General features: G+C 37.0%; 2 protein-coding genes across 2 annotated transcripts; one reads left to right on the top strand and one right to left on the bottom strand.

Moving 5' to 3' along the window:
- Nucleotides 1-23,065, top strand: LOC121732799. Its single transcript, XM_042122777.1, has 5 exons — nucleotides 1-290; nucleotides 1,313-2,739; nucleotides 15,111-15,315; nucleotides 19,271-19,446; nucleotides 22,125-23,065. Exons 1-5 carry the CDS (start codon nucleotides 164-166, stop codon nucleotides 23,010-23,012), a joined length of 2,823 nt encoding a protein of 940 aa, XP_041978711.1. The 5' UTR covers nucleotides 1-163; the 3' UTR covers nucleotides 23,013-23,065.
- Nucleotides 23,066-23,786: 721 nt separating this feature from the next.
- LOC121732801 (39S ribosomal protein L12, mitochondrial) lies at nucleotides 23,787-24,984 on the bottom strand. The gene is made up of 3 exons (XM_042122781.1): nucleotides 24,822-24,984; nucleotides 24,378-24,651; nucleotides 23,787-24,052 (listed from the first exon to the last, which is right to left on the bottom strand). The coding sequence occupies exons 1-3, from the start codon at nucleotides 24,878-24,880 to the stop codon at nucleotides 23,849-23,851; spliced, it is 537 nt and encodes a 178-aa protein (XP_041978715.1). The 5' UTR covers nucleotides 24,881-24,984; the 3' UTR covers nucleotides 23,787-23,848.
- Nucleotides 24,985-25,635: the final 651 nt, after the last annotated feature.

The following is a 25,635-nucleotide window of genomic DNA, read 5'->3' as shown; positions in this document are numbered from 1 at the left end:
GTTCGTACGCGGTTCGTAGGTAAATTGTATCACGATTCACGATAACAAATTAAAACTTTATCGATGTCAGTACTCGGTTCCAAGCAGATAAAGGATAATCAGCGTACACTGATAACAGGTCCACACACGCCTGTATACTGAAGAAGCGTCTCAGAGAGTTAAAATGGATCGAATTCTGCTACACAACAAGGTTAAGCTTTTATTTGAAAAGCTTACTGATCCAAACTTTGCGATGAACAGTTATTATGTCGATAATTTCTTTATTAAGATGCACAGCAACGATGATGAAGGTAATTGAATTAATTTATAAACATTTCGCAACAGATACTATCTAACATAGTGTTATGAGTACTTAAGTACAATTTACTAAATAAATACACACAACACAAAATATTTTGTGACCTGCAGTGGGTCAGTAAAGTGTACATTGAGTCTCTCCATGAAATAGACCCCTCAAGTTGAGACTTGTAAATAATAATAATGTGGTATTGAGGATGATTAATATCATTACATCATGTATAGCAATATGTAAACAAAAAATAACCCTGAACCATTGCCCATGAACGACACTTAATAAATTACGACACATCTCCATATGTACTCAAACAAAGTAAGTATAAAATGTAGGTAATGGTCCAAAGAATAAAATATTATGTTTTGTAGATTAATACCTCGACCATGAGAAACACAGAAACAATAGATTTTATATTTTTACGCGGCAGCCGGGTGCCGCTTGAGGATTGATGGGTTAATGAGAAAAAAATAAGAGGACTTTTTGTGTCTGTGTTTCCTGGACTATGTTAAAATTGCGAACTATGAGACCTACTCTAAATTTTTAAATATTAATTTTAAATATTATTAGTAATTTAACCTTCATGCATGAAAATTATTAACAATACATAATATTTTAAGATTCAATAATTACTTTTTAATGAAATTAAATTAGTTTTTAAATAAATAAGCAGTACTTATTTATTTTAATTTGGGCAATAATTTTATATTATAATTATTGATAAAATTATTTGTAAAAAGAACTTTAAATTATTATCACAATTTTTTACCATAAAGTTGTACAGTCAGTCATATGACTGACTAAATAATAAAGGGATGTATTCCACTGGGACTACCACCCTACACTAAGAAGCCAACATTCCTTCTGCTTATAGCCTGAAGGCTGATTGCAATATTCACATAGAGGAAAAAAAAAGTTATTAGATACTCATTCTAGTTTGTTACTGTAATAATTTTCTATTGGAAGTATTTAATGCTGCTGCTGCATTGTCATCTCTTTTCAAACCTATTTATTTTGCAGATGTTCTTCATTTGAAATCATTACCATGCATCATACCAACACTGTTAGTGGACAAATGGAAGAACATTGACACATACCACAAAACTGTTAAAGTTTTCCTCGTGAGGCTATTAGGACTATTTGTAGAAAGTGAAGTAAGCTATGCTAGAATATTCACAACTATTGGAAATGACATTGCAAAAGATATGAAACAGATCAATTCACCAGCTATAGATAACAGCCTGCGTGTAGCGTACATGGAGGTAGCTCTGTCCCTGATGAATCACAACTCTGGAGCCCTATGGGTTATCCAAAATGAAATCTGGAAAGAAATCCTGCAGATGAGCTACAAAAAAAAAACAGTGTTTGTTGTACGACAGACTAATAAGTTTGTATCTTTGTTTGTGTGGAGATTGAACGATTCGGGATCTCTATCGCAACTCAAAGAAGTTGTTTCTGCCCTATTAAAGCCCATTTTGGGTATCGAATGGCTCAAAGTAAGTACCATATCTACGGAAGAGGAGGACGAGCTCTGTAAAACGATTGAGCCTATGTTGCACCTCCTGCTATCTGTAATGAGCGATAAAGAACATATCATACAAAGTAATCATGTTATTGAATATTTTTTGGAGAACAATGTCTTGACTCATTTTTATCTCGTGCTAGATAGGTTGAGGCACGAGGAAACCACTCTAATTTTATGCAAGCTGCTATTTTGGATGACTATTGCAAAAATGTTTCATGCCAAACCTTTGAATTCGACCGTCCAATATGGAAGAGAAGATCTAATTGAAATCAGTGTGGGGTTCTTTAACACACTCAATTTTTTTATTTCACGTCGTGACACGAATATTATATTCGATTATAGCATAGCTTGTAACTTGATTTGGGCTTCAGTTTGGCCAAATAATAAAGTGGCCTCTTGGGAGCAGGGCGACAGAAAGATACAAGTTCACACACAGCTCCTAGTCATCTGCCTCGTGCCATGTCTTACGTACGCTATGTACGATAAAACATTGCGTCCAGATTTTGAGGATAAAATTAATGATGGTATTACCAAAATTGTTGAGGGAGCATGTGAACACACCGCCCGCACCTCATATTGCTTACGAGATTTAATTCTACAGTTGGATATACAGACCCTCACTTTGCAGAGTGTTAAGCGATTGACGTGTCTAAAGCAACATTTAAACGATGACCAGGCCAATTCGTTGTTCAAAGTCCTCTTCTACGTGTTTAAAAAATTTGATCCTTTGAATGAGTCGGGAGAGTTGATACCTCAAGATTTTTCGGATGACCAGGAGAAAGTTCTGATAATGTACCATGTGATAGACACGATGCTGGCGTTGGTGACGAACTATAACATAGTGTGGCATGAAAGTTTCGAGGTGCTGTGTTTGTATGGTGCCGTTTACGATACATTGAAACGACCGAATTTAAGCGCTAAGGTAAGTAACATTAAATTCTTTATAATAACTGTAGAATACACATCTAATATTTTGTATGAACTTTGTAGGTTGGTTGATGTGGGTACATTCTTGTTTTTCTTATTGACATAATAAGATGAACTAAGGGGGTACATAAATATTTTCAGTGTATTTTGCTACCTAGCTCAATAAAGCTGTTCTTTCGTAATTTAGTGTTTTAATCAGGGACCGACAAGCGGCTTAATATAAATACCCTTAAAATAGATAACCCTTTAACAAAATATCCCAAAATTAAGGAAACACTGTTTATAAGATAACCCAGCTATTAGGGTTACCCTTTTAGGCGGGGATATTTAAGCAATATCGAAAAACTAACCGCTAACCCTTTCTTGAAAGGGTTACCCCTTTAAAACAGGGTAAGCGCTTAATCCAGTTCGGGCAGTATTTGGCTTTCCGCTTTCCTTTGAAAGGGTTACCCCTTCAAGTAAGTTAAGCGCTTAACAAACCATATGAACTGGGAAACCCTAAGACAAACTTAAGCGCTAACCAGGGTTTTGTTTGAAAAGGAAAGCGCTTCCTGGTTTGGGTTTCCGCTATTCAAGGGGTTTTATCCCCACACGTCCGATTTTTGGTTTTGATTTGTGATTGGTATTTCATATTAGTTGGCAATTTAGTTTCTTCTCGTCTCTTGCAGATCGCTCAACGCAGTGCTTGTTTGCGTACTAGTTTAGCGATCGTGTCGTATTGTGATTTGTGATTGAAGTGAGCATTTTTGTAATGATGGAGGCAACTGAGGAACTAAAGGAGTGTATTCGCCGTGCTCTTGAAAATAAGTAATTACCTCACAGAACACTAATAATTACCTATCTACTTATTGGTAAGCAAGCCGTAAAACGAGCATACATAAGTCATAAATAGATATTTTATATTTATCTACTTATCTATCAGGAATTCAGGAGCTGTACTCTCAAACGGCACATTCAAATCTTCGGACTCGGCCGAATGCTGCTGTCCTACAGCCTACTCTAACAACGTCATGTCACGTTTGTTAGAATAGGACGCGGCATTTCGATTCGTTCGTTTGAGTCTCAATTCTCAAAACAGTTTAGGCAATAGGCCCTTCGCTGCGCTAAGCGCGAGCCCGCGACGGTGGCCGCACGGCGTGCTTGTTTCATGTTTTTGACGGGTGGCCGTGCGACGGATTCGGGACGACCCGCTTCACGAAGCATTGCTTTATTAAAATTTTAAAAACCTTAAACAAGCACGCGGCGCGGCCTCGCGTCGTGGGCACAAGCTTAGGCCGGTATAAATAGTCAGTACTCAAGATGCATCTCGGTCTCAAGACGCGGTTCAGGCTCTGTGATTGGTTGGCTGTCAAAATTTGGACCAATCACAGAGCCGAACCGCGTCTTGAGATCGAGATGCATCTCGATATATATATATGTATATATATGTATAGATATTATACTGAGTCACAGATTAAGTATTATAAACCTCATTGTACTGAGTACTTTCCTATAAGTTTCAGCGGCTCAAATTCCCACTGCTGCCATTAGCACAGCTGCCAATCTAGGTTAATCGGCACTTAAAACAGGTAAGTATTTTTTCATTGTTTATTTAATATTATAATTATTATATTTAATATTATAAAGCGGCTATACGATTCGTATCTAAGCAGCTTTAAGGCCCGTATAATTAATAGTCAGTACTTAGGATGCGATCCGGTCTCAAGACGCGGTCAAAGAATATATATGTCGCAGTCATCTGGTTTAATCTGCGATTCGATTGAATGACTAGCGTATTCATAGAATTCAATTCAATTCAATTAGAATTCAATTGAATGACTGAAGGACAACTAGTCAAGACGTTGACTGAAACGTTTAACGTCTTGACTAAACGTCATTATAGTGAAGACGTTGAATGGTAGGTGTATAGGCGATATAGCCGACTTTGTAATGCTTGTTTAGGGTGACCAAGAGTTTGCAACCTTATTTTAAATAACAATAATTAGTGATATTAAATAACGATTGAGGACACGGCCATAATATATTATGATTCTATAGATACCTACCTATTGTATTTTAAGTTTTAAGATGTGCAAATTGCAAACTGCCTATTTGTATGATCTCCAGTTTACATTTAATATGCCTTGTTCAACATTATGTAAATAAATTATTTATACGAAACTTACAAATAAATACTTATACTTTATTTTCAGGAGTACGATGAGAATCAATATCATAAAAATAAAAAGTCATTCGGAACAAATACGGATCCTGTCTGCGAGACTGCAAATGATTTGGATGTAACAACTATTGCAAATTGTTACCTTTTGGGTCACATGATTGGGAGATTATTGACTACGATGCCGAAAGAAAGGCGTGAAGAGAGCTATCAACAACTTTATGATTTCTTTCTGAGGAGTAAAAATATAGTGTAATTGAAATTATTATTTTTAATCAGGAACATACATAAAAACCTGGTCCTAGTAAGTTAAGAAACATAGTGATTTTTCCGGTATAAGGTTCTGTAATCAACAAACTTGGTTGACTACTGAACCCTAACACGGAACCCTAACAAGCGGATTTTTTGTATATTGATAGATTAATAGTCATATAATTTAAGAGTAACATTGTCCTACAAATAGAACAATCCATATTTTAGGACTATCAAATGTTCACTTTGTTTTTTTTTAATAGTCTAACATTTGCTTATTTTCTCTTATTAATATTACATCACGTAGAAAATAGGCATTTAAGTTGCTCCGTAGAGGGTTCAAAATAAATTTTAAAGAAGAAAATAACCTTTCTGCGGACACTTGGGTAGCTGGTGCTGCTAAAACAGTATTGGCCACCATAGCTAGATCGCTAGAACTAACAGCAGCATTACTCCATGATTTAAGTATGTTTTCGGTTAACGGTAGCCTAGGACTACCGATTAATTCATTTAGGCAGCCATCAAAAGAGCTTATTTCTTTGAATATTCCCTTTTCCCTCTCGGCTGTTGCCAACATGACTTCTAAAGCAGCCAAGCCAGTGCTTGTGCTTGGCCTTGGTTCGTCATGTTGCACAATAACCTCATTATTTTCATTGTTGTTATTGATTTTTTTAATTTTTTCGTATGTCTCCTTTAAAAGATTTTTAGCTTTCTCAATTTGCTGCTCATTTAAAATTACATTTAAGCGTCTATCCATATAAAGGCATTCTAAAACTACATCATTATTGAGCAATTTTGTTTCTCTCGTTTCCATTGCTTGAAAAAGACTTCTGGCCAGATTATGATCTATTAATTGGATTTGGTTCTTGCAATTCAGCCAAGTGATGTAAAAATCCCCAATAGTCAAATTATGTTGCTGTAGTTATAATATCAAGAGAATTCTGGGAAGAATTATCTAGAATACTGGAATATTTAGAGCCAGTAAACCTAGCAACTCTTCAACTACAGCAACATAATTTGACTATTGGGGATTTTTACATCACTTGGCTGAATTGCAAGAACCAAATCCAGTAGTCAACCAAGTTTGTTGATTACAGAACCTTATACCGGAACAATCACTATGTTTCTTAACTTACTAGGACCAGGTTTTTATGTATGTTCCTGATTAAAAATAATAATTTCAATTACACTATATTTTTACTCCTCAGAAAGAAATCATAAAGTTGTTGATAGCTCTCTTCACGCCTCTCTTTCGGCATCGTAGTCAATAATCTCCCAATCATGTGACCCAAAAGGTAACAATTTGCAATAGTTGTTACATCCAAATCATTTGCAGTCTCGCAGACAGGATCCGTATTTGTTCCGAATGACTTTTTATTTTTATGATATTGATTCTCATCGTACTCCTGAAAATAAAGTATAAGTATTTATTTGTAAGTTTCGTATAAATAATTTATTTACATAATGTTGAACAAGGCATATTAAATGTAAACTGGAGATCATACAAATAGGCAGTATTGCAATTTGCACATCTTAAAACTTAAAATACAATAGGTAGGTATCTATAGAATCATAATATATTATAGCCGTGTCCTCAATCGTTATTTAATATCACTAATTATTGTTATTCAAAATAAGGTTGCAAACTCTTGGTCACCCTAAACAAGCATTACAAAGTCGGCTATATCGCCTATACACCTACCATTCAACGTCTTCACTATAATGACGTTTAGTCAAGACGTTAAACGTTTCAGTCAACGTCTTGACTAGTTGTCCTTCAGTCATTCAATTGAATTCTAATTGAATTGAATTGAATTCTATGAATACGCTAGTCATTCAATCGAATCGCAGATTAAACCAGATGACTGCGACATATATATTCTTTGACCGCGTCTTGAGACCGGATCGCATCCTAAGTACTGACTATTAATTATACGGGCCTTAAAGCTGCTTAGATACGAATCGTATAGCCGCTTTATAATATTAAATATAATAATTATAATATTAAATAAACAATGAAAAAATACTTACCTGTTTTAAGTGCCGATTCACCTAGATTGGCAGCTGTGCTAATGGCAGCAGTGGGAATTTGAGCCGCTGAAACTTATAGGAAAGTACTCAGTACACTATATAAAATTGGAGTGTCTGTTTGTTATATTGAAATAACCGTTTAATACTAAGCGAACTCACTAACACTAGGGCCGGTATAAATAGTCAGTACTCGAGATGCATCTCGATCTCAAGACGCGGTTCGGCTCTGTGATTGGTCCAAATTTTGACAGCCAACCAATCACAGAGCCTGAACCGCGTCTTGAGACCGAGATGCATCTTGAGTACTGACTATTTATACCGGCCTAAGCTTGTGCCCACGATGCGAGGCCGCGCCGCGTGCTTGTTTAAGGTTTTTAAAATTTTAATAAAGCAACGCTACGTGAAGCGGGTCGTCCCGAATCCGTCGCACGGCCACCCGTCAAAAACATGAAACAAGCACGCCGTGCGGCCACCGTCGCGGGCTCGCGCTTAGCGCAGCGAAGGGCCTATTGCCTAAACTGTTTTGAGAATTGAGACTCAAACGAACGAATCGGAATGCCGCGTCCTATTCTAACAAACGTGACATGACGTTGTTAGAGTAGGCTGTAGGACAGCAGCATTCGGCCGAGTTGCTGTAGTTGAAGAGTTGCTAGGTTTACTGGCTCTAAATATTCCAGTATTCTAGATAATTCTTCCCAGAATTCTCTTGATATTAAAATGGATACATCGGGTAATGTATCACAAATCTCTTCGAATATCTTTAACCCATAAAAATAAATTAATTAAATTAGTTATAAATAAATAAAAAAAAGGATAAAATTTGAATTTTTACTTGTCGACAACTCGCACAACCATAAACATAAAAACTTTGAAATTATGTTTATGGTTATATATATATACCTATATATATATTAATTTCAAAGTTTTTATGTTATTATATATATATATATATATATATATATATATATATATATATATATATATATATATATATATATATATATATAACTAGCTGTCCCGGCAAACGTTGCTTTGCCATAATATAAAGTATTTCGCCCATATTATTTTATTAAAGTGACTAAATTTTTATTGAAGTGACACAAGAATTTTGTGTCACAATGTGCTAACACATAATTGTTCTCGATACTTTATCGCGTCGCCGTTTCATATTAGAGAAGTTGCTGCAACTAAAATTGGAGACGAGTCGACACAGTAACATTCTGTTTCTAATTTACGTCGCCGTGTCGTAACATTGTTACCATATTTTAACTAGATTTCAGAAATCATTCGTTCAATCATTCATAATCGTTCATTCGTTGACATTGACTAGTGAAAGAATAAATAAAAGTAATAAAAATAAGAAACTGCCATCTTATCACCAAGGTAAGTAAACAAAGATTTTGTTTTTATTCAATACTAGCTGTTGCCCGCGACTTCGTCCGCGTGGACTTCAGTTTATAGCGCGCGATGTCAACAAAATTGGTGTCAAAAGCTTTTATAAAAAAACCCTGGTACCCCTTAAATCAATACAGCTGTGCAGTGTGCACACAATAAGTATTTCATTTTTTTATATTAAACTTTATATTTTATGCCAAATTTTAAAGCTTATTTAGCCCTCCAATTACACAACGTTACCCATAAACTATTGATTTAAGGTTACGTCACTGCACAGATAAAGTACTGAGTTATTTAATACCGTAGAATAGATATAACAATCGAAAAAAATCGAAACTTAAAAAGATGATACCACGTCTTATAGAAAGACTTTTGAGCAAGCGTCAGCGCGATGTAGAAGACGCACGGCGCCATCTATTATGAATTGTTGGAACTAACTTAATTTGAACAAATTTACGCATTTTCACCCCTTACAACCCTTTTTTCCAGTAAAAAAGTAGCCTATGTCCTTTCTCAGGCTTTAGACTATCTGTATACAAAATTTCATTACAATCGGTTCGGAAGTTTTGGCGTTTGGCGTGAAAGTGAGACTGACAGACAGACAGACAGAGATACTTTTGGCGTTTGGCGTGAAAGCGAGACTGACAGACAGACAGAGATACTTTCGCATTTATAATATTAGTATAGATTATGTGCACACTGCATAGCTGTTTTTGGGTATTTTGATTAATTAAGGGCCGCGCTACACCGGAAGCACTTACCAGGGTTTTAAAAAGTTTTTTAAATTTGACACAAATTTTGTTGACACCGCGCGCTATAAACTAAAGTCCACGCGGACGAAGTCGCGGGCAACAGCTAGTAATATTATACATAAAATATGTTTAAGATTTTTGAAATTTTATTTCAATACACATCCAAGACCCAGGAACATTGAAAACTTTTTGTTCCGCCTGCGGGACTCGAACCCAGGACCCCCGGGATGAGCGCTGGCCACGCGCAATGCGAATTCATTTTCATCGAAATTTTCATGGAAATAAGATATTTTCCCACATCAAAATGTAGCCTATGTCCTTTCTCAGACTCTAGAATAACTGTATACAAAATTTCATTGCAATCGGTTCAGTAGTTTTGGCGTGAAAGCAAGACAGACAGACAGACAGACAGAGATACTTTCGCATTTATAATATTAGTATGGATAGTATGGATTAGAAATGCAGTAGGAGTTCTACATAAGATAAGATAGATTGATTATTATTATACCAAGTGATAATATTATTAAACATAATATTCTAACGTATTAAAAACTATAAACAAAAACATACTAACTAATAAGTATGATTAGTTCTATGTTACAATAAAGTAAAAAATAAAACGCCATCTGTTGAATCGTATTAGAACTAAAATGTTCATTCCATCGATATATTTCTGGATTTTTTATAATATTATACATAAAATATGTTTAAGATTTTTGAAATTTTATTTTAATACACATCCAAGACCCAGGAACATTGAAAACTTTTTGTTCCGCCTGCGGGACTCGAACCCAGGACCCCCGGGATGAGCGCTGGCCACGCGCAATGCGAATTCATTTTCATCGAAATTTTCATGGAAATAAGATATTTTCCCACATCAAAATGTAGCCTATGTCCTTTCTCAGACTCTAGAATAACTGTATACAAAATTTCATTGCAATCGGTTCAGTAGTTTTGGCGTGAAAGCAAGACAGACAGACAGACAGACAGACAGACAGACAGACAGACAGACAGAGATACTTTCGCATTTATAATATTAGTATGGATTATGGTTTTTATGCCTAAATCTGAGTGGGAAATTAAATGCATCGTGTATTTAGTAGGATAGTTCGAAAATTACCAACGCGCCGCATAATTATCTTATTTTAACCATTCCTACGAAAATACATTGTTGGTTTATAATAAGTAATAATTTTATTTTGTATTCTCAAAAACTTATATCTAATGCAATAATATACTTGAATATTGAATAGCAAACTTAATATTGGCAGCAATAAGCCGTACAATCGATAAATAATGAAAAAAAATATTTTGTTGGCACTTGTTGGCAATTGTTTGTGGGACGGGATAGCGATGGGCGTTGCCATGGTGACATACTAATTATTTAGTCACTTCAATAAATATGGGCGAATTATTTTAAGTTCCTATGTTGGCAAAACAACGTTTGCCGGGACAGCTAGTATGTATATATACCTGATAATATATTGAAAAAACGACAATGTAACTGTGTATAGGTGACATTTTTAAAATACAAAGCTAGAAACAAATTATCGGACGTTTTCATAAGTCGCGTAAGTATATTTATCAGTAGTGAAAATATAATGTACTTACCTACCTTAATTTTCTTTTTACATAGCCGGCACTGGCTGTGATTATTAGTCTCTTCGTAATCAAAATATCTATGTACTTACTGCATGTTTTTTTAGTGAAGGCATACTTAGTAAAATTAAAATTAAAATCTGAATGAAAAACCACGAGAAATAGAAAATATCTTTTGGATTGCACCCGCGCGGAATTAATCAAAGAATGATGCAACAAAAAGTAAACAAACAACTAACAAGTGTCAAAAAAAGTTGAATGAAAAAACCACGACAAATGAAAAGGGTATATTTAAGCTATCACCAATTTAATTAGTTTTGTGTTTCTTAAATAATAGGGTTTGTCCTCAAAATAGTAGATCTGTCACCAAAATGTAGTCACCAAACAATGCAAAATCAGTTCCACAATAAATCACCTAAAATCCTGAGATATAAGGTCTAGTACCAAATAAATGTTTTTGTATGTATTATAATAGGTGTGTCCTAATAAGTATTTAAGCAAACCAATTTAAAGAGATCACCAATAAATCATATTATGTTACTAGAAAATTGCATTAAGTTCAAATAAAAAATTAGGGTTGTCATCATCGTTTTAACCAAAAGATTCTGCTACTTAAATAGACTCCTAAGGTTCTAAATTTCCACTGGTAGTATAAATTATATTTAAATAAAATTTTTAGCAGAGTAGTAAATAAAACAATTAAAGTCAAAATAATCAATATTTATTGTTTAAAATAATTACCACTGAACAATCAGCGCTGGTTTAAAATAGCTGGCTTATGGCTAGCAGAATAGTAGATAAAACACTTAATTAAAGTCAAAATAATAAAAAAAAAAAATCGAACCTAGTTACCTACTACCCATCGTTGAGGCCGGATTGGTCAATTTTTAAAGCGCGCCAATTTGTCTCCGCCCCTTTAATCATTTTTTCATTAAAATTATAAATTGATGTATTAAATTGGTAACGAATACTATTAATTTAATATCTGAACGAAATAAAATGTTACTACTGTATTGGTGACAAAATATCAAATAAAAAGGAGTCGCAGTCAGGGATCGATAATCGATTTATTTGGTGACAGATCTACCATTCTGAGCACAGAGCTATTATTTAAGTAACAAAACTGTTATTATAAGAACGAAGTTTATATTTATGTAATGCAATATAATTTTATTGGTTATCGATCTCTTATTTTACACATATATTAACATTAATTTGTAAGTAATTCATACCTGGGAACAATTTTTGTTTATCTGAGAACGAAAATATTTCGTGGCGATAGATCTATTTATTAGGTGATACAACTTGATGACAAATATAAATTTTGGTGATAGAAAATATAGTTCCCAAATGAAAATATCTTTCGGATTGCGCCCGCGCGGAATTAATAAAATAATGACGCAAGTTGCAACAAAATGTACCAAAACAATCGAGTGCAAGTTCGCAACGTGCACAGCGAGCAGTGCACGGGGGTGCGAGTGCGACGGCGGCGGGCGGTCCAGCGAGCATTTCAAACAAAGATTGTACCTCTATACCAATAAGGCATACTTTCGAATGAAGAAGCGGGGCGACGTTTGATGTGCTGTCTCACACGCGCCGACGCCGCGCCTTCGGGTACAGCACAAAGGAGTTTACCGCAGTACACATAAATACGAAACTCGCTTGAGACGTGAGGCAGGAAAGCGCTTTATATGTGTAACCTCTTTGTAAAGGGTTACCCCTTCATAAGGGTTTTTTTGTGAATTGGTAAAAATTTGAACTGTTTGTGGGTAACCCTAGGGTAACCCCTTGAATGGGTTACCATTTTAAATGGTAAGTGGAACGAGTGGGACATCAAATCATAGGGTTTTTAATTAACTTAAAATATTCAGCCGTTCCAAAAACCCTGATAAAACCCTTTAAAGGGAAAGCGGTTCCGGTCCCTGGTTTTAATACTTATTCTGGACATAATAATAACATAACACCCTTCCCTGTTCTTCAGTCTTCTTTAGGTGTTTCCTAATCAATTGACATGATTTTGCGCAAACTTAGAGCAATATTTTTAACCGACTTCTATGTTCGGCTGTGGTTTTTGTTGTACCCGTCGACGTCCTAAAAATTTTAGATATTCCTCACTAGAACTCAAGCTTAAGTTATCTGGTACCGACTTCGGGGTTGCATTTGAATTACGCATTATAGGGAGGGAGCGAGAGAGGAGGGGGGAGAGGGGGACCCATTCCCCCCTCCCTAAAGTTAGGAAATCAGTAGTTACCACGAAAAAAAATTTTTTTGAGGTTATGTTTAATAAAACAACCAAATTAGTGGATCCGGGGACGACGCCGGCGCCTTCCCCGAGGACTCAACACGACCCGAATGACAAACAGACAGACCGACCGAAATCCGGTGCCGAGCTCGATCCCGGGTTCAAGTTCGCATGCGGATAGCATAGGAACACACCTAAATTATGACCGCGACCGCGACATTGTCATAGAGAGCTCTACCAATTACTTTGACATTAGAACATACACGCGTATGTCACCCCAACCGGACTCGGAAGGGGAGAGGGATGGCCCTATTGTAAGCAATAACATTAATAACTTGAGCTCATCTACCGCGATAACTCGTACGCAGCTAGTTTCTGCTACCGCGCGCGAGCAGCCTCACTCGTCAGAGAGTGAGTAAGGGGTCGGACCCCTTAAGAGCAGAGGACACCCGTGTCCCCACGTCAGATAAAAATAGCTTATTCGTAGCTCTCCCCAATATTGCCCGATTAGAATGTCACACGTGTAACTTTAGGGGAGGGGGCCAGGCCCCCCTCATTGTTTATCTCCAAAACAAATATCAACAGACTAGTTATAGCCACGATTAAACTACCATGGTCTTAACCAGACCAGTAGCTTAAACCCTTTCGAAAAAAAAACCAAATTAGTGGACTTACGACAAAATTAGTCTTTTTTGGGTGTGGGCAAACTCGGTTCTATGTCTTATATTGTAAATATACAGCTCCGACGCTGCGGGAATGCAATGCCCAACTGGCTACCGCCCTTGCGTAACAAATTATAGGCACACCCTGGCAAACTAAATGTTTAATTGAACCCTCTATATTTTTTATTTTTTTACATAAGTTTATTATATTTTAACAACTGGCTTAAATGATTAGTCGACAGAGCCCCGCTGCGCGGGGCTCCTATTTCTGGGTGGTTCACAAAAAAATAACCACGATGGCTAAGGCCGACGATGGCTGGAATATTAAAAGCAGAATGAGTCGCTTCTATGAAAGATTGCGCAGGTTGTCTGATACTAACGCAATCTCGTGTTTTCTTTTTATTATCTTTTACATTAGTATTTTTACTTAGGACTGTTAGGACTATTCATAATTATCTGTAATGGATATGGACTTTATGGTTAAGTCGATAAAACCACCATGGGTGTGAGGGGGGTGTCCTGGGGTTCCGGACCCCCCCATTACTATCCATCTTACTTGTCCAATTTCGACAATTATATGTACCTCACCGAATAAACTCGGTGCGGTACATGTAGGTATAAAAAATATTTTTGATTTCTTAAACACGTTGCCTATTTTCTGCTGCGGAACCCTTCATGGGCGATTCCAACTCGCACTTGTCAGCTTTTTTTCGTTAGGCCCCCCCCCCCCCCCTTATCAAAGCTTGCGCCCGAAGATGGCACAGAATAGATATAATAAGTCGTACAAGTAGTTGAAGGTTGAAAGGAGGAAACTGCAAACGAGCGTCTTGTCGTCGCGTCTAGTCGCCGAGCTGAAAAATTATAAATATTAACTGTGAAATAGGAGTATAAAATTATTGTTACGAAAACATTTGAAAAATGTCATATGCATGTAACGAAACTTATATAATATATGAGATTGACTCTGTTGAATCGAAATCAAATTGATAAAAAAGGGCGGCCATCTTAAATCACCGGCACCACTGAAATGTCAGTACGAAATCGATAATTTCGATTGCAATTCCTTTAAGAAGTGATTCGATATTTTTAAACTATCGATTAATTTTTGTTTGGTAACTTACCTACTATTGTCAATTATAATGTGTCACGCATATCATCATAAAACGCACAAACTATAAAAGTTATATTATTATTTCTTTTCGGTATCTCGTAACAGTCTGAGGCAGTAAAATGATTTAATTGCCGTGAGAATAATAAAGCCGTTGTATTTTTCAGTTCGTCGTAACCGCCTTAAACGTGATATCGGTGACTATCAAGAAGTTTTTGCCGCCAAACTTGTCGCTGCTCCAGGAGTCCAGTCCGGGATCTCCTATGAACGACCTCGGCGCGCTGATCTACCTCAAGATGTCAGACTTCCACTGGGAGGTTCGCGACTCGGCGCTCGAGTTGTTGCTCGTTTGCACCGAACTGTCGTACATAAGTGAGTATAATTTATTAAGATAAAACCGACTTCAAAATTGTGCGTTATTAAGAATTAAAATTCCCTATCTCAAAAACTACTGAACCGATTTTGATAAAACTTGCAGCATTTCCTGTCAACAAAATCTAGTATTACAACAAAAAATAATTACTTGAATGGCACCTGTAGTTCCGGAGATTTGCGAACACCTCCTTTTTTGAAGTCGCTTAAAAATAGTGCCTCCCATACCGGGATGAGCAGGCAGATTTGTTTTTCTTGTTTTGGTTTGGACCAGATTTTGTACTCAAATGTGTGCATGGCGGACAAGAACAATCTCTCTTCTTTAACTTCTTACCCAATGGCACAGTTTTTTTTAATGAAATAAGGGGGGGGGGGGGGGGGCATGGACGCTCGCAGCATCAGAAGAGCTGCAGGTGCGTTGCCGGCCTTTTAAGAGCGAATAGGGTAAAAGGGGAGGGTAGGGATGGGAAGGGAAGGGAATAGGGGAGGTTAGGGTAGGGGATTGGGCCTCCGGTAAACTCACTCACTCGGCGAAACACAGCGCAAGCGCTGTTTCACGCCGGTTTTCTGTGAGAAGATGACCGATACGACTCGCCCCGGATTTATAAATAGGCCGTTATAAGCCACGGCCTGGGGGCGGCAGTGTCCTAGTCCTAATCCTCACAAAAATATTTAAATTCGGCACTGGACCGATGCTAGATAAGGCGCATGCCTATGAAATATGAATGATCGGTTCGCCCGTCGCCGTATAGATCATCATTGTTGTCAGACATGTAGATTGTAGAATGTAGATGCCATAAGCCTATATCCTATGTCGTAATATTAAACGTGCGGTATTTGATTTGTATTGCGTAGCAAAAGCCTGTCTAGGACTGTCGTGACAACTGACATGTGTGCGCTGGCCCTTTTAGTTGCTAATTATTAGCCCGGGCGCGCACTAGCGGCCAAACCGCAGCGGCCAAGTCGCGACGGCCATCGAGATAATCACCTTAGTATGAAACCGCCATAGACCACGCGCACCTGGCCGCACGGCGGCCAGCGGCCACAACATATTTTCGATGGCCGCCGTGACCTAGCAGCCGCGACCTAGCCGCCGCGCGCCGCGGCCTGGCCGCTAGTGCGCGCCCGGGCTTACACGGATGTTTTGAGTTTTTGACAGCAAAGCTAAGAACAAAATGAATTAAGTTTTTAACATTTTATAAGTAGTTCTGTGGCCCAAATCACGGGACCTGCCTTAAAACTCCATATCAATTGTCTTTGACTCGCTTCGTGAATTAAACTATAATTATTACTGTCAACTGTTTACTGCTGCCAAATAAGACTCTTGTGTTGTCGAGATTCCCTATAATGTTATTAAGACTAAGGACCTGTTTCACAACTTCCTGATAAGTGTCGGATAGGCTATATCCACCACTTAACTTGACAGGGAGAATCTGTCAGATAAGTTGTGGATAGGCGATAGCTTATCCTGCACTTTATCAAGAAGTGGTGAAACAGGTCCTAAATCTCCATGTTTGCCCTTTTTCGTGGTCCTAAATCCTGATTGTAGTAAACTACAATAATTAGGACTGAATTCTGAAGTGAAGTGTCCAAAAGAAATGAACTTATAGAAAGCTAATGACGAAAGATTTGCACACGTCAGATACGGGCAGATGATAACCTAGGGATGATGCTGATAACCTACACACGATTGAAATATTTACTGTGTTATAATTTTCATTTTAAGATGATCCGTTGAAGGAAGAAAAAGTAATTGTTGATTTTAAATGTTCTCCCAAAATACTATTAATTAAAAAGTTTTAAATGGGGTATGCCAAATATTGACCCACAAAAGTTACGCGCGTTACTACGCGTTTGCGCGCACGGCTACGACTTTTAGTCTTTTTGCTTTAAAACACTAACAAGACACTAAAATCTATTTTTTTATAAATTGTACAATGAATAAAACAATTTTCATTTTAAATTATTATTACCGTAGCATGTTTTTACATTAATGCTTCATATGATCCCATGGGCCATGATTTATTGACCGCTGACGATAAGTGAACGTGTGCAACGTAGCTCGCCAGTGGCAGTGATCCTCAACTTATAGGGGCACTCACAGAAATATATCAAGATAGAACGGCGACGCGCGTGCGTTTCTAAGGAATCGCTCGTGTCAATTTTTGCTTTGCTTTTAGTTAAAACAAATAACTTACCCGTGGCAAAAAATACCTCCTTTTGACCGATTCACTTTCGTACTTCTGTTTTTACAATTAGACACTGCACAATGAGGTATTTTTGCACAACCCCTCCGGTGTAATCAAGTCGAGACTTGCGCGCTGACTGGATGAACGTCCAATGAATCTTGCACGACAAAGCAAGATTGAAACACACGCACCCCACCCGCTTAGCCGTTCTATCTTGATTTATTCCTGTGGGGGCACTATTTCTATGTCATGTTCTGCCTCTACTTGCACCTCTATTGACTAAAACCCTGTTTTACAATTATTGAAGAGCATAATGCGACTCACTGGAGCACAATGCCGAAGTGTGCTTGTGCGGAACGTGAATTATTAGATTACGAGTATTTGAGAGTGCTTGATTATTCAAAGCGTTGCTGTAATAATTAAAACATGCAACGTCGTATGCGGTATGCCGCATAATGCGCTCTACTGCAATTCGTCCCTTAAGAGGATACACCAGGTACGAGAGATTTTGAAAATGTATTGCTGTCTCACCAATCTCAAGTCTCCCACAGCAGAGCGCGATAGAGACAACACGACAAAAGTTCTAATAAAAGAACAGAAAATCTTCGATTCGTTGTCCGCTGATTCCTTCTCCAAAACTTAACCGATTTAAGTACTTTTTTCATTAAGAATTAAAGCAAGGCTTGAGCTGTGTTCCTATGTTTTATTTTTTTAGTATGTTTTAGCCAGTTTTGTTTTCTGGGTGTTTGAACACAGAGGAAAATCTGTCCATTTTTTTGGGTTATTGGACGTTCTTATCTTTTTTAATATTAAAATTATGAAAAAAAGAAAACATAGGGACATGCTAATAGTGGCCATAGATATTCAGGAAAAAAATCATAACTCTACCGGCATTATCTAGGGAGGAAACAGGGGACAACGTTTGTATGGAAAAACGGCGGCGTGGACTCCTCTTAAGTTCTAACACAGCGTAGGTAATAAAAAATAACATCTTTTCAGGACAGAGTAAACAATTGTGTAATTTTGTAAATACCATACTAACAAAAACTAGGCCTTTATTTACATCCGTTGTGGATGATTTATACAATATTTTACAGAGTGAAGTAACCACTCCTCAAATACTGTAGTGCCTGGAAAAAGCTATTTTTAAATGTCAGTATGGTTGCCCAAGCGCATACGGCATTCTCGCATCATAATCGGCCAAGTCCAGAGGAAAGAACTAGTCAATACGTCTGGGACCAACTGTGCGGGTTTCCTCACGATGTTTTCCTTCACCGTACGAGCGTCCGTATTATGTACTTGAGATCAGAAAATGTCTCATAGGTACACGCCTCCACCCGGGTTCGAATCTGTACCCTCTAGGAGTGCGAACCGAAGATCTACCCATTAGGCCACGGACGCTCTACCATACTAAAGCAGGTTTACTATTTAATTATTTAAGGAGTTTTTGTTAAGCGATATGGCTTCCCTAATTTTCTAGCGAATAGCAAAATTACAAGGTAGCCAAAAAGTTAAGTTAAGTATAGTTTGTCAAAAAGTGAAGAAATTAAAAAGTGGCAACATCGTAGTGTCATCCCTTTCAATTCAATCTAAGAAAAAAGGGATGACACTACGATGTTGCCACTTTTTAATTTCTTCACTTTTTTGACAGACTATACCTAACTTTTTGTCTATCTTGGAATTTTGCTATTCGCTAGCATAATGCGATCTACTGACTACTGCAATTGCCAACAGGGATAATAGCATACACGTGCTTTTCCTTCCAGAATTCCCGCCGTTCCAAAGGCAGATACTGTCGAACAACCTCATCAACCTGGCCATGACGATCGCGCTCAACGACCACGAGACGTACGTGCGAGTGTCCGCGCTCAAGTGCCTGGCCGCCGCCAGCAGGGTCGCCAGCTACTGGGACCAGCTCAAGACGGAGTATCCCAATGTTCAGGTAATTATAATACACGAGTAATAATTATTGACATCGTTTAAGTTCTAACCTCTGTGGCTCATTTGGTGGGCTGTTGGTAGCTCAAGCTGGGGGTCGCATTCATTGATACCAAGCCAGCAGGAGTTAATTTACGTAGGCCACACCACAATATGGAAGAATGTTAGCAAAATAATCACCTGCGAGCTACTTCCCGGCTATAGCTACATGTTGATTTTCGATCATCTGATAAACTAGAGTCTAGACACTAGTTTCGAATTTATTTTTTTTATGAGTGTAGGCCACGTTATTTCTGCCGCCCCATGTACGAAATCTGCCGCTCTCCTAGGACGCTGCCGCCCCTAGGCCGCGGCCTAAACGGCCTACTTATAAATCCAGGGCTGCTAAACGCTGCCACATTCGCTATTAAACCATAGTCATAGGTGCTGTAAAAGTAATGTTTGCTATCGAGCCTTGTTATGTCTACATGAATAAGGAAAAACTTGCATAACATTTAACTGTTTACTGTGTAATATATCGTTAGGCGATAAAACATCACACAACACACAAGTGCGAGTCGGACTCGCGCACTAAGGGTTCCGTAGTCTGTACCTTTATACATTAAACAGTGTGTTAGTGTAAACACCGTTATCCTTGAAACCATCAAATGAGCCCGTCAAAATGAACAACTTTTTCTATGAGAACAATGCTGGAAACTCAAAAAAAATGCCGTCTTCATACCCATACGGATGCCCGGATCGGCAATTTGTATGGGTATGAAGACGGATTTTATTTAAAAGATTAAAGGAAAAAATATAATGATCTACAAGTATTGTGAAAATTTCAAGTGCCTATTTTTGATTACGAGCAAAAAAGGAGCCCCCTAAAATATTGATTTTATTACGTTTTTAGTATATTTTGTTGTTATAGCGATTAGCGGCAACTAGCTATGAGATGCAGCCTGGAGACAGACAGACAACTAGCTATAGCGGTTCTTGAGATACAGCCTGGAGACAGATAGACATACAAACGGACGGACAGACAGACATCGAAGCCTCAGTAATAGGGTCCCGGTTTTACCCTTTGTGTACGGAACCCTAAAAACCGCACAAAAAATGATACACTATGAATGACTCTATATATCTGATAACGTGCTAAGTCGAGTTCAAAATGACTCTGCAAGTTGTGAATTCGTCACAGATTGTGGGAGTCGTTATCGAATGAGACGTCAAAAATGCGAAAGTCATTGAGTACCTAAACATATCGGTGTGAATGTTTAGACAAGTTCTCTCTACTTCTGCTTTAACATCCCCGTATGTACTATCAGAGAAGTTGATTCCTATTAGTATTGGATCCGACCGTAAAATCCTGCAGGAATCATTTTGATAAGGCAACCCAACATTAATCCATTCTATACGTTCTAAAGAATAATTTAAAATATATTTGATCGAAAAAACGATTCATGCAGGATTTTACGGTCGGATCTTAGGATATATGCAAATCGGGGACCTAAGTAGTTTGGTTGCGTTACGTCAAAGTTCAAACCCAGCTGAGAGATCACAATGGGCATTGTCCAAAAAAAAAATCACATGTACTTTTTATATTTTTTTTTTCGTTAAAATAGGGTAAGTATTTTAAGAATATAAATTAAATAATTTTGAAATTCATTGGCTAGTTTTTTCTCAATAAATTTTTAAAGTTTCGCTCTGACGTCATCATCGGCGGCCAATAATTATTGACCTCTGCAGTATGTTTTTTCCTTTCAATCTTATTTATAATGGCTGGTTCGTCAAATGCAAGTTCTCATTATGTGAAAGCTGATATGAGAAGCTTACCAAAAGTTTGAAACGTAATGTTGGTCGAATTTGTTGCTAATTTAACGCCATTGAAGGTCAAACAAAGGTTAGACATATTTGTTGAAAAATATAAGTAACTAATGGGTATTTTTTTCGTTTATATACAGAAAAACGATCACTGACCTTATTCCTCGAAATGTTTTTGTAATGAGCAAAATAAAAAAAAAATTGACAATCCCCATTAACATTGAATTGACATATTCGACCAAATAACGTTGGTCTGTCAATTGCGTAGGAATCAACTTCCTCGATGGTACATACAAACACCACAAATAAATGCTATGATAAGCATTTATTTGTGGTGTTTGTTTTTTAATATGCTTCGTAAATGCCAATAAGGCTGGCCATAGACGGACCGCATCTTGCAGTCGAAACCGGTTTCGACTGCAAGATGAATTTACATTAAAATGAATTAATACGGTGTACAGCCCGTTTTAATTCATTATAATGTAAATATGTACTTATTAAAAATTGTAACTACTAAATTAATGTGCCATCGTGTGTCTACATGCGGCCAATGCGTTAATTTTACACTTAAATTCTGATAGCACCCCAGGATTTTATGTTTTTGGTTTAAGGATCACTCTTGGTTTTATAGAAACTTTGAGGTATTTTATACCTAGTACAAAGGTCAAAGCAATCATATTCGCTCCGAATCCATACTTATAATATTAAAAATGCGAAAGTGTGTCTGTCAGCCTGTTACCTCTTCACGCCCAATCCGCCGAACCGATTTTCCTGAAATTTACTTACTTATATTACTTTTTATCCCGGAAAAATGCAAGCGCCATCTAGTTGATAATAATCTTCATTTGATGACATTAACATACAACTTTATATTTTCAGGAGCTGCTTTTGGCGATACTCTCAAACAGCGAAGAAGGTATGGTGCGGAAGGAGGCGTGTAATGTTCTCTGTGAGATATACCAAAACGTCAAACTGTCTCCCAACTTCAAAGTTACCCTCTACGACCGCATGGTGGCTTCAGCCCTCAGCGAATTTCACTGGGAAGTGCAATTAAACGCGCTCAAATTCTGGAAGGTAGTCATACAGTGCTTCCTCAAAGACCAGGGCATGCTAGACGGCACATTCCCACCAGTAACCTTCTCAAAAGAAACGAGAAAGATAGTTACACTGAACGAGAAAGAAATACAGAAGAGATTAACTCGAATGCTAGAAGAGTTGGCCTGTATAGGCTGTCTCACCGTATTAGTCAAGTTATTACATGATGAGTATACCGAAGTAGACATTATGGATGCGGCGTTATCGATATCCACGGATATATTGAATATTCTAGACAAGTACAATGTACCGAGCTGTTTGAAACCAAACGAGAACGAACCGAAAACGGTAGAAGACTTAATGAAACATGTGAAAATAGATCTTATTAGTAATGATAGTATGGCAGACGAACCACAAAATTTGTCCAAGTCGGACAACGTTATAGAAAGTATATTAGATTCTAACGATATCAATTTACTGTCGCACATATACGAAAGACAGATGAAACTACAGGGCGACGAAAGTAGTTATACGCACAGAAATCAAACGAGATTCTTAAAATTTGCCTCACCGTACTTGTATGTTACGTACATGAAAAGTAAAGATTTCAAAGAGATCATTGAACAGAAGAAGAACTGGAATGATGGTATCAAAAGTCTGTCATCATTGTTAGATGATGTTTTAGGTATTTATGAAGTGAACGATGAAGTCAACGCATTAGATTGTTACTGAAATTATATTTTTCCACTCAGGAATTTATTCCAAATATACATTTATGTTTTGGTTGTACTTGTTTGTTCTTTACCTACATCTGATTAAGGCGCAGCGCAGACGACAGACTATCCGTGACGCTCTTTTTAGTCGTGGAAATAGAACCTATGCAATTATATGCAGTAACGCACAAGACGCGCAGTGCAGACGAGCGTCTATTTCTATTCGTAGACGTTCTATTTCCACAGACTAAAAAGTGCGTCAGGGATAGTCAGTCGTCTGCATTGCGCCTAATTCATATAAAACTGAGTTGTTAAATAAAGAAGCAAGTAACTAGTACTATAATAGAAATTATACATTCAAGGGGGTTCATATTTCTATAAAAACTAAGTTTATTTAATTTTGAACAGAAATAAACTTGTTAAAAGACATACATAGATTAGAAAAGAGTACAAGACTAACGGCCGTTCCCAATATTTGATCTATCTCTGGTTTTGCCCTACTAGAGATAGGAATAGCTCACATTAGACATTAGAGACATATATTTTATGTCAATTGTGAGCTATTCCTATCTCTAGTAGGACAAAACCAGAGATAGATCAAATATTGGGAACGGCCGTTATTGAACCAATTTTTATAACCTTTGTATTATTTTGTAGGTACTCTATCACAGTTTCAGAAAATAAAGTTTGTTTCCCTTTCTACAATTTATCCTTTCTACATTCAACACAAAATGCTTCTTTATTTAATTCTTGATATATAATATGTGAGTGTCAATGTTTCATAAAATGAAACAATTTGATTTTGTAGTTATTTCCTAAATATATTTTTACTAAACTATACAATATAAACTATATCTAGTCAATTTCGATGACCGCTCCAACTTTAGTCAACGCTTCCTTTAGTTTTTCTGCTTCGTCTTTGGAAATGTCAGCCTTTACAACAGTAGGTACGCTTTCCACAAACTTCTTAGCTTGCACCAAGTTGAAACCTTCAAGTAGACCCTTAACTTCTTTGATTAGGGCCACCTTTTGTTTCTCATCAAATTTGGTCATTTTTACCTGTAAAATGAAAGTTATGTAATATAATTGCATAGTAATATTTTACACTCAAGTATATTGATGTTGACATACATAATTTTAAATAAGTATTTATTCAAAGGTTCTATTCTATTATATTATAAAAAGAATATTATTTCTATAAATTTGCATCATGCGTGTGACTTAAAACTTAGTGTAATATTATTGTATGTTAAAAAGCAAATCATATGTTTTGTCCGATACCTAGTGTCCAGATAAACATTTATTTTTTAATATATTGTTAATAATTTCATTAAGAAATAAATGAAATTAAATGCAAAAAAAAAAAATTTGTAATAGATCTTACTGTGAAACTGGATTTGACTGCCTTTGGAGCTGCCTCCTCCTCTTGAGCAGCTGGCGCCGCCATGGCGAAGCCTCCCACTGGCATAACAGGTGCATCGGGAAGGTTGAGCCTCTTCTTCAAAACTTGACTGAGCTCGGATACTTCTAGAAGGTTTAATTGTGTGATTTCCGCGACTAGTTTTTCAATCTTGGGTGAAGCCGGTTTGTCGACACCTTCAGGTGGTGGAATTGTTATCGGATTTACAACCTGCACAACCTCTTGTTGTAAAATAGCACTAAAATAACAAAGTTTGTTAGTTGTTATAAAAATCTAAAGAATCTGAGAGGATGTAAAGAGAAGACCATTAGAAACTGTTCTAAAGTAGAAAGTAATGTGGTTATACAATATTTGAATACATATAAAGTACCGTACTTAATTATGGAACATAACCTCAAATTTTCTTACCATCGCGAAAATGATCGCCACTGTCCAATTTGTTTTCGTACCAATCGTATGCCATTCATGATGATGAAATGTGATTTCAAAATATGCAATCGAAAACTAATTTTATTGAAGAAAACCGCAGAAAATAATCTTGCGATAAAAATACACCAAACTCCGTACTCGATTGACAGTTAGTTTTTTTAAATTTAAAAAATATGTCAAAAGTTTTTATACCTACTATTACCATTTACCATAGAGTAAATTGTAATTTACTCACTAGCATCTGAGGGCACGGCAGTGCCCCCGCTAAGTCGAGCAAAAAAGCGGCACGGCCGTACTATCCTTTTCTCGAACCAACTCAGGCTCTTTTTGACCCCCTATAACTTCATTGTGGATAAACCAACAAGCCTGAATTTTCATTTGCAAAGCAAGCATTGTATAAACACGGTATATTTAAAATTTTATTCATTTTGCACCAGTAGTTTAAGAGCTGTAACTTGTTAAAGTTTCTTAATTTTGTCACTGACTGACAGTCAGTCAGTCAGTGACAAAATTAAGAAACTTTAACAAGACTGACTGACCGATCACCAAAAGTCTAAGGCACTTCTAGCAGACATAGAAACTTCAAATTTAGAATATAATTAGTGTTTAGTGTCTTAATTATTATCGTTTTCTTTTTTCAATAAAGTAAATTAGATTTAACAGTAATTTTAACACATTGAATTATCTTCGCCTGTAAACTGTAAAGAAAAACAAACCGCTGTAGATTGACACATGACAGCTGTTATCAGTGTCAGCCAAGTGTCAGCTGTGAACTGACACTTGACAGCTTGCC

The sequence above is a fragment of the Aricia agestis genome, chromosome 12 (assembly GCF_905147365.1).
Source record: "Aricia agestis chromosome 12, ilAriAges1.1, whole genome shotgun sequence".
Classification (NCBI taxonomy): domain Eukaryota; kingdom Metazoa; phylum Arthropoda; class Insecta; order Lepidoptera; family Lycaenidae; genus Aricia; species Aricia agestis.
Note: the sequence above shows the minus strand (reverse complement) of the source record. Positions and strands in the feature narration are given on the sequence as shown.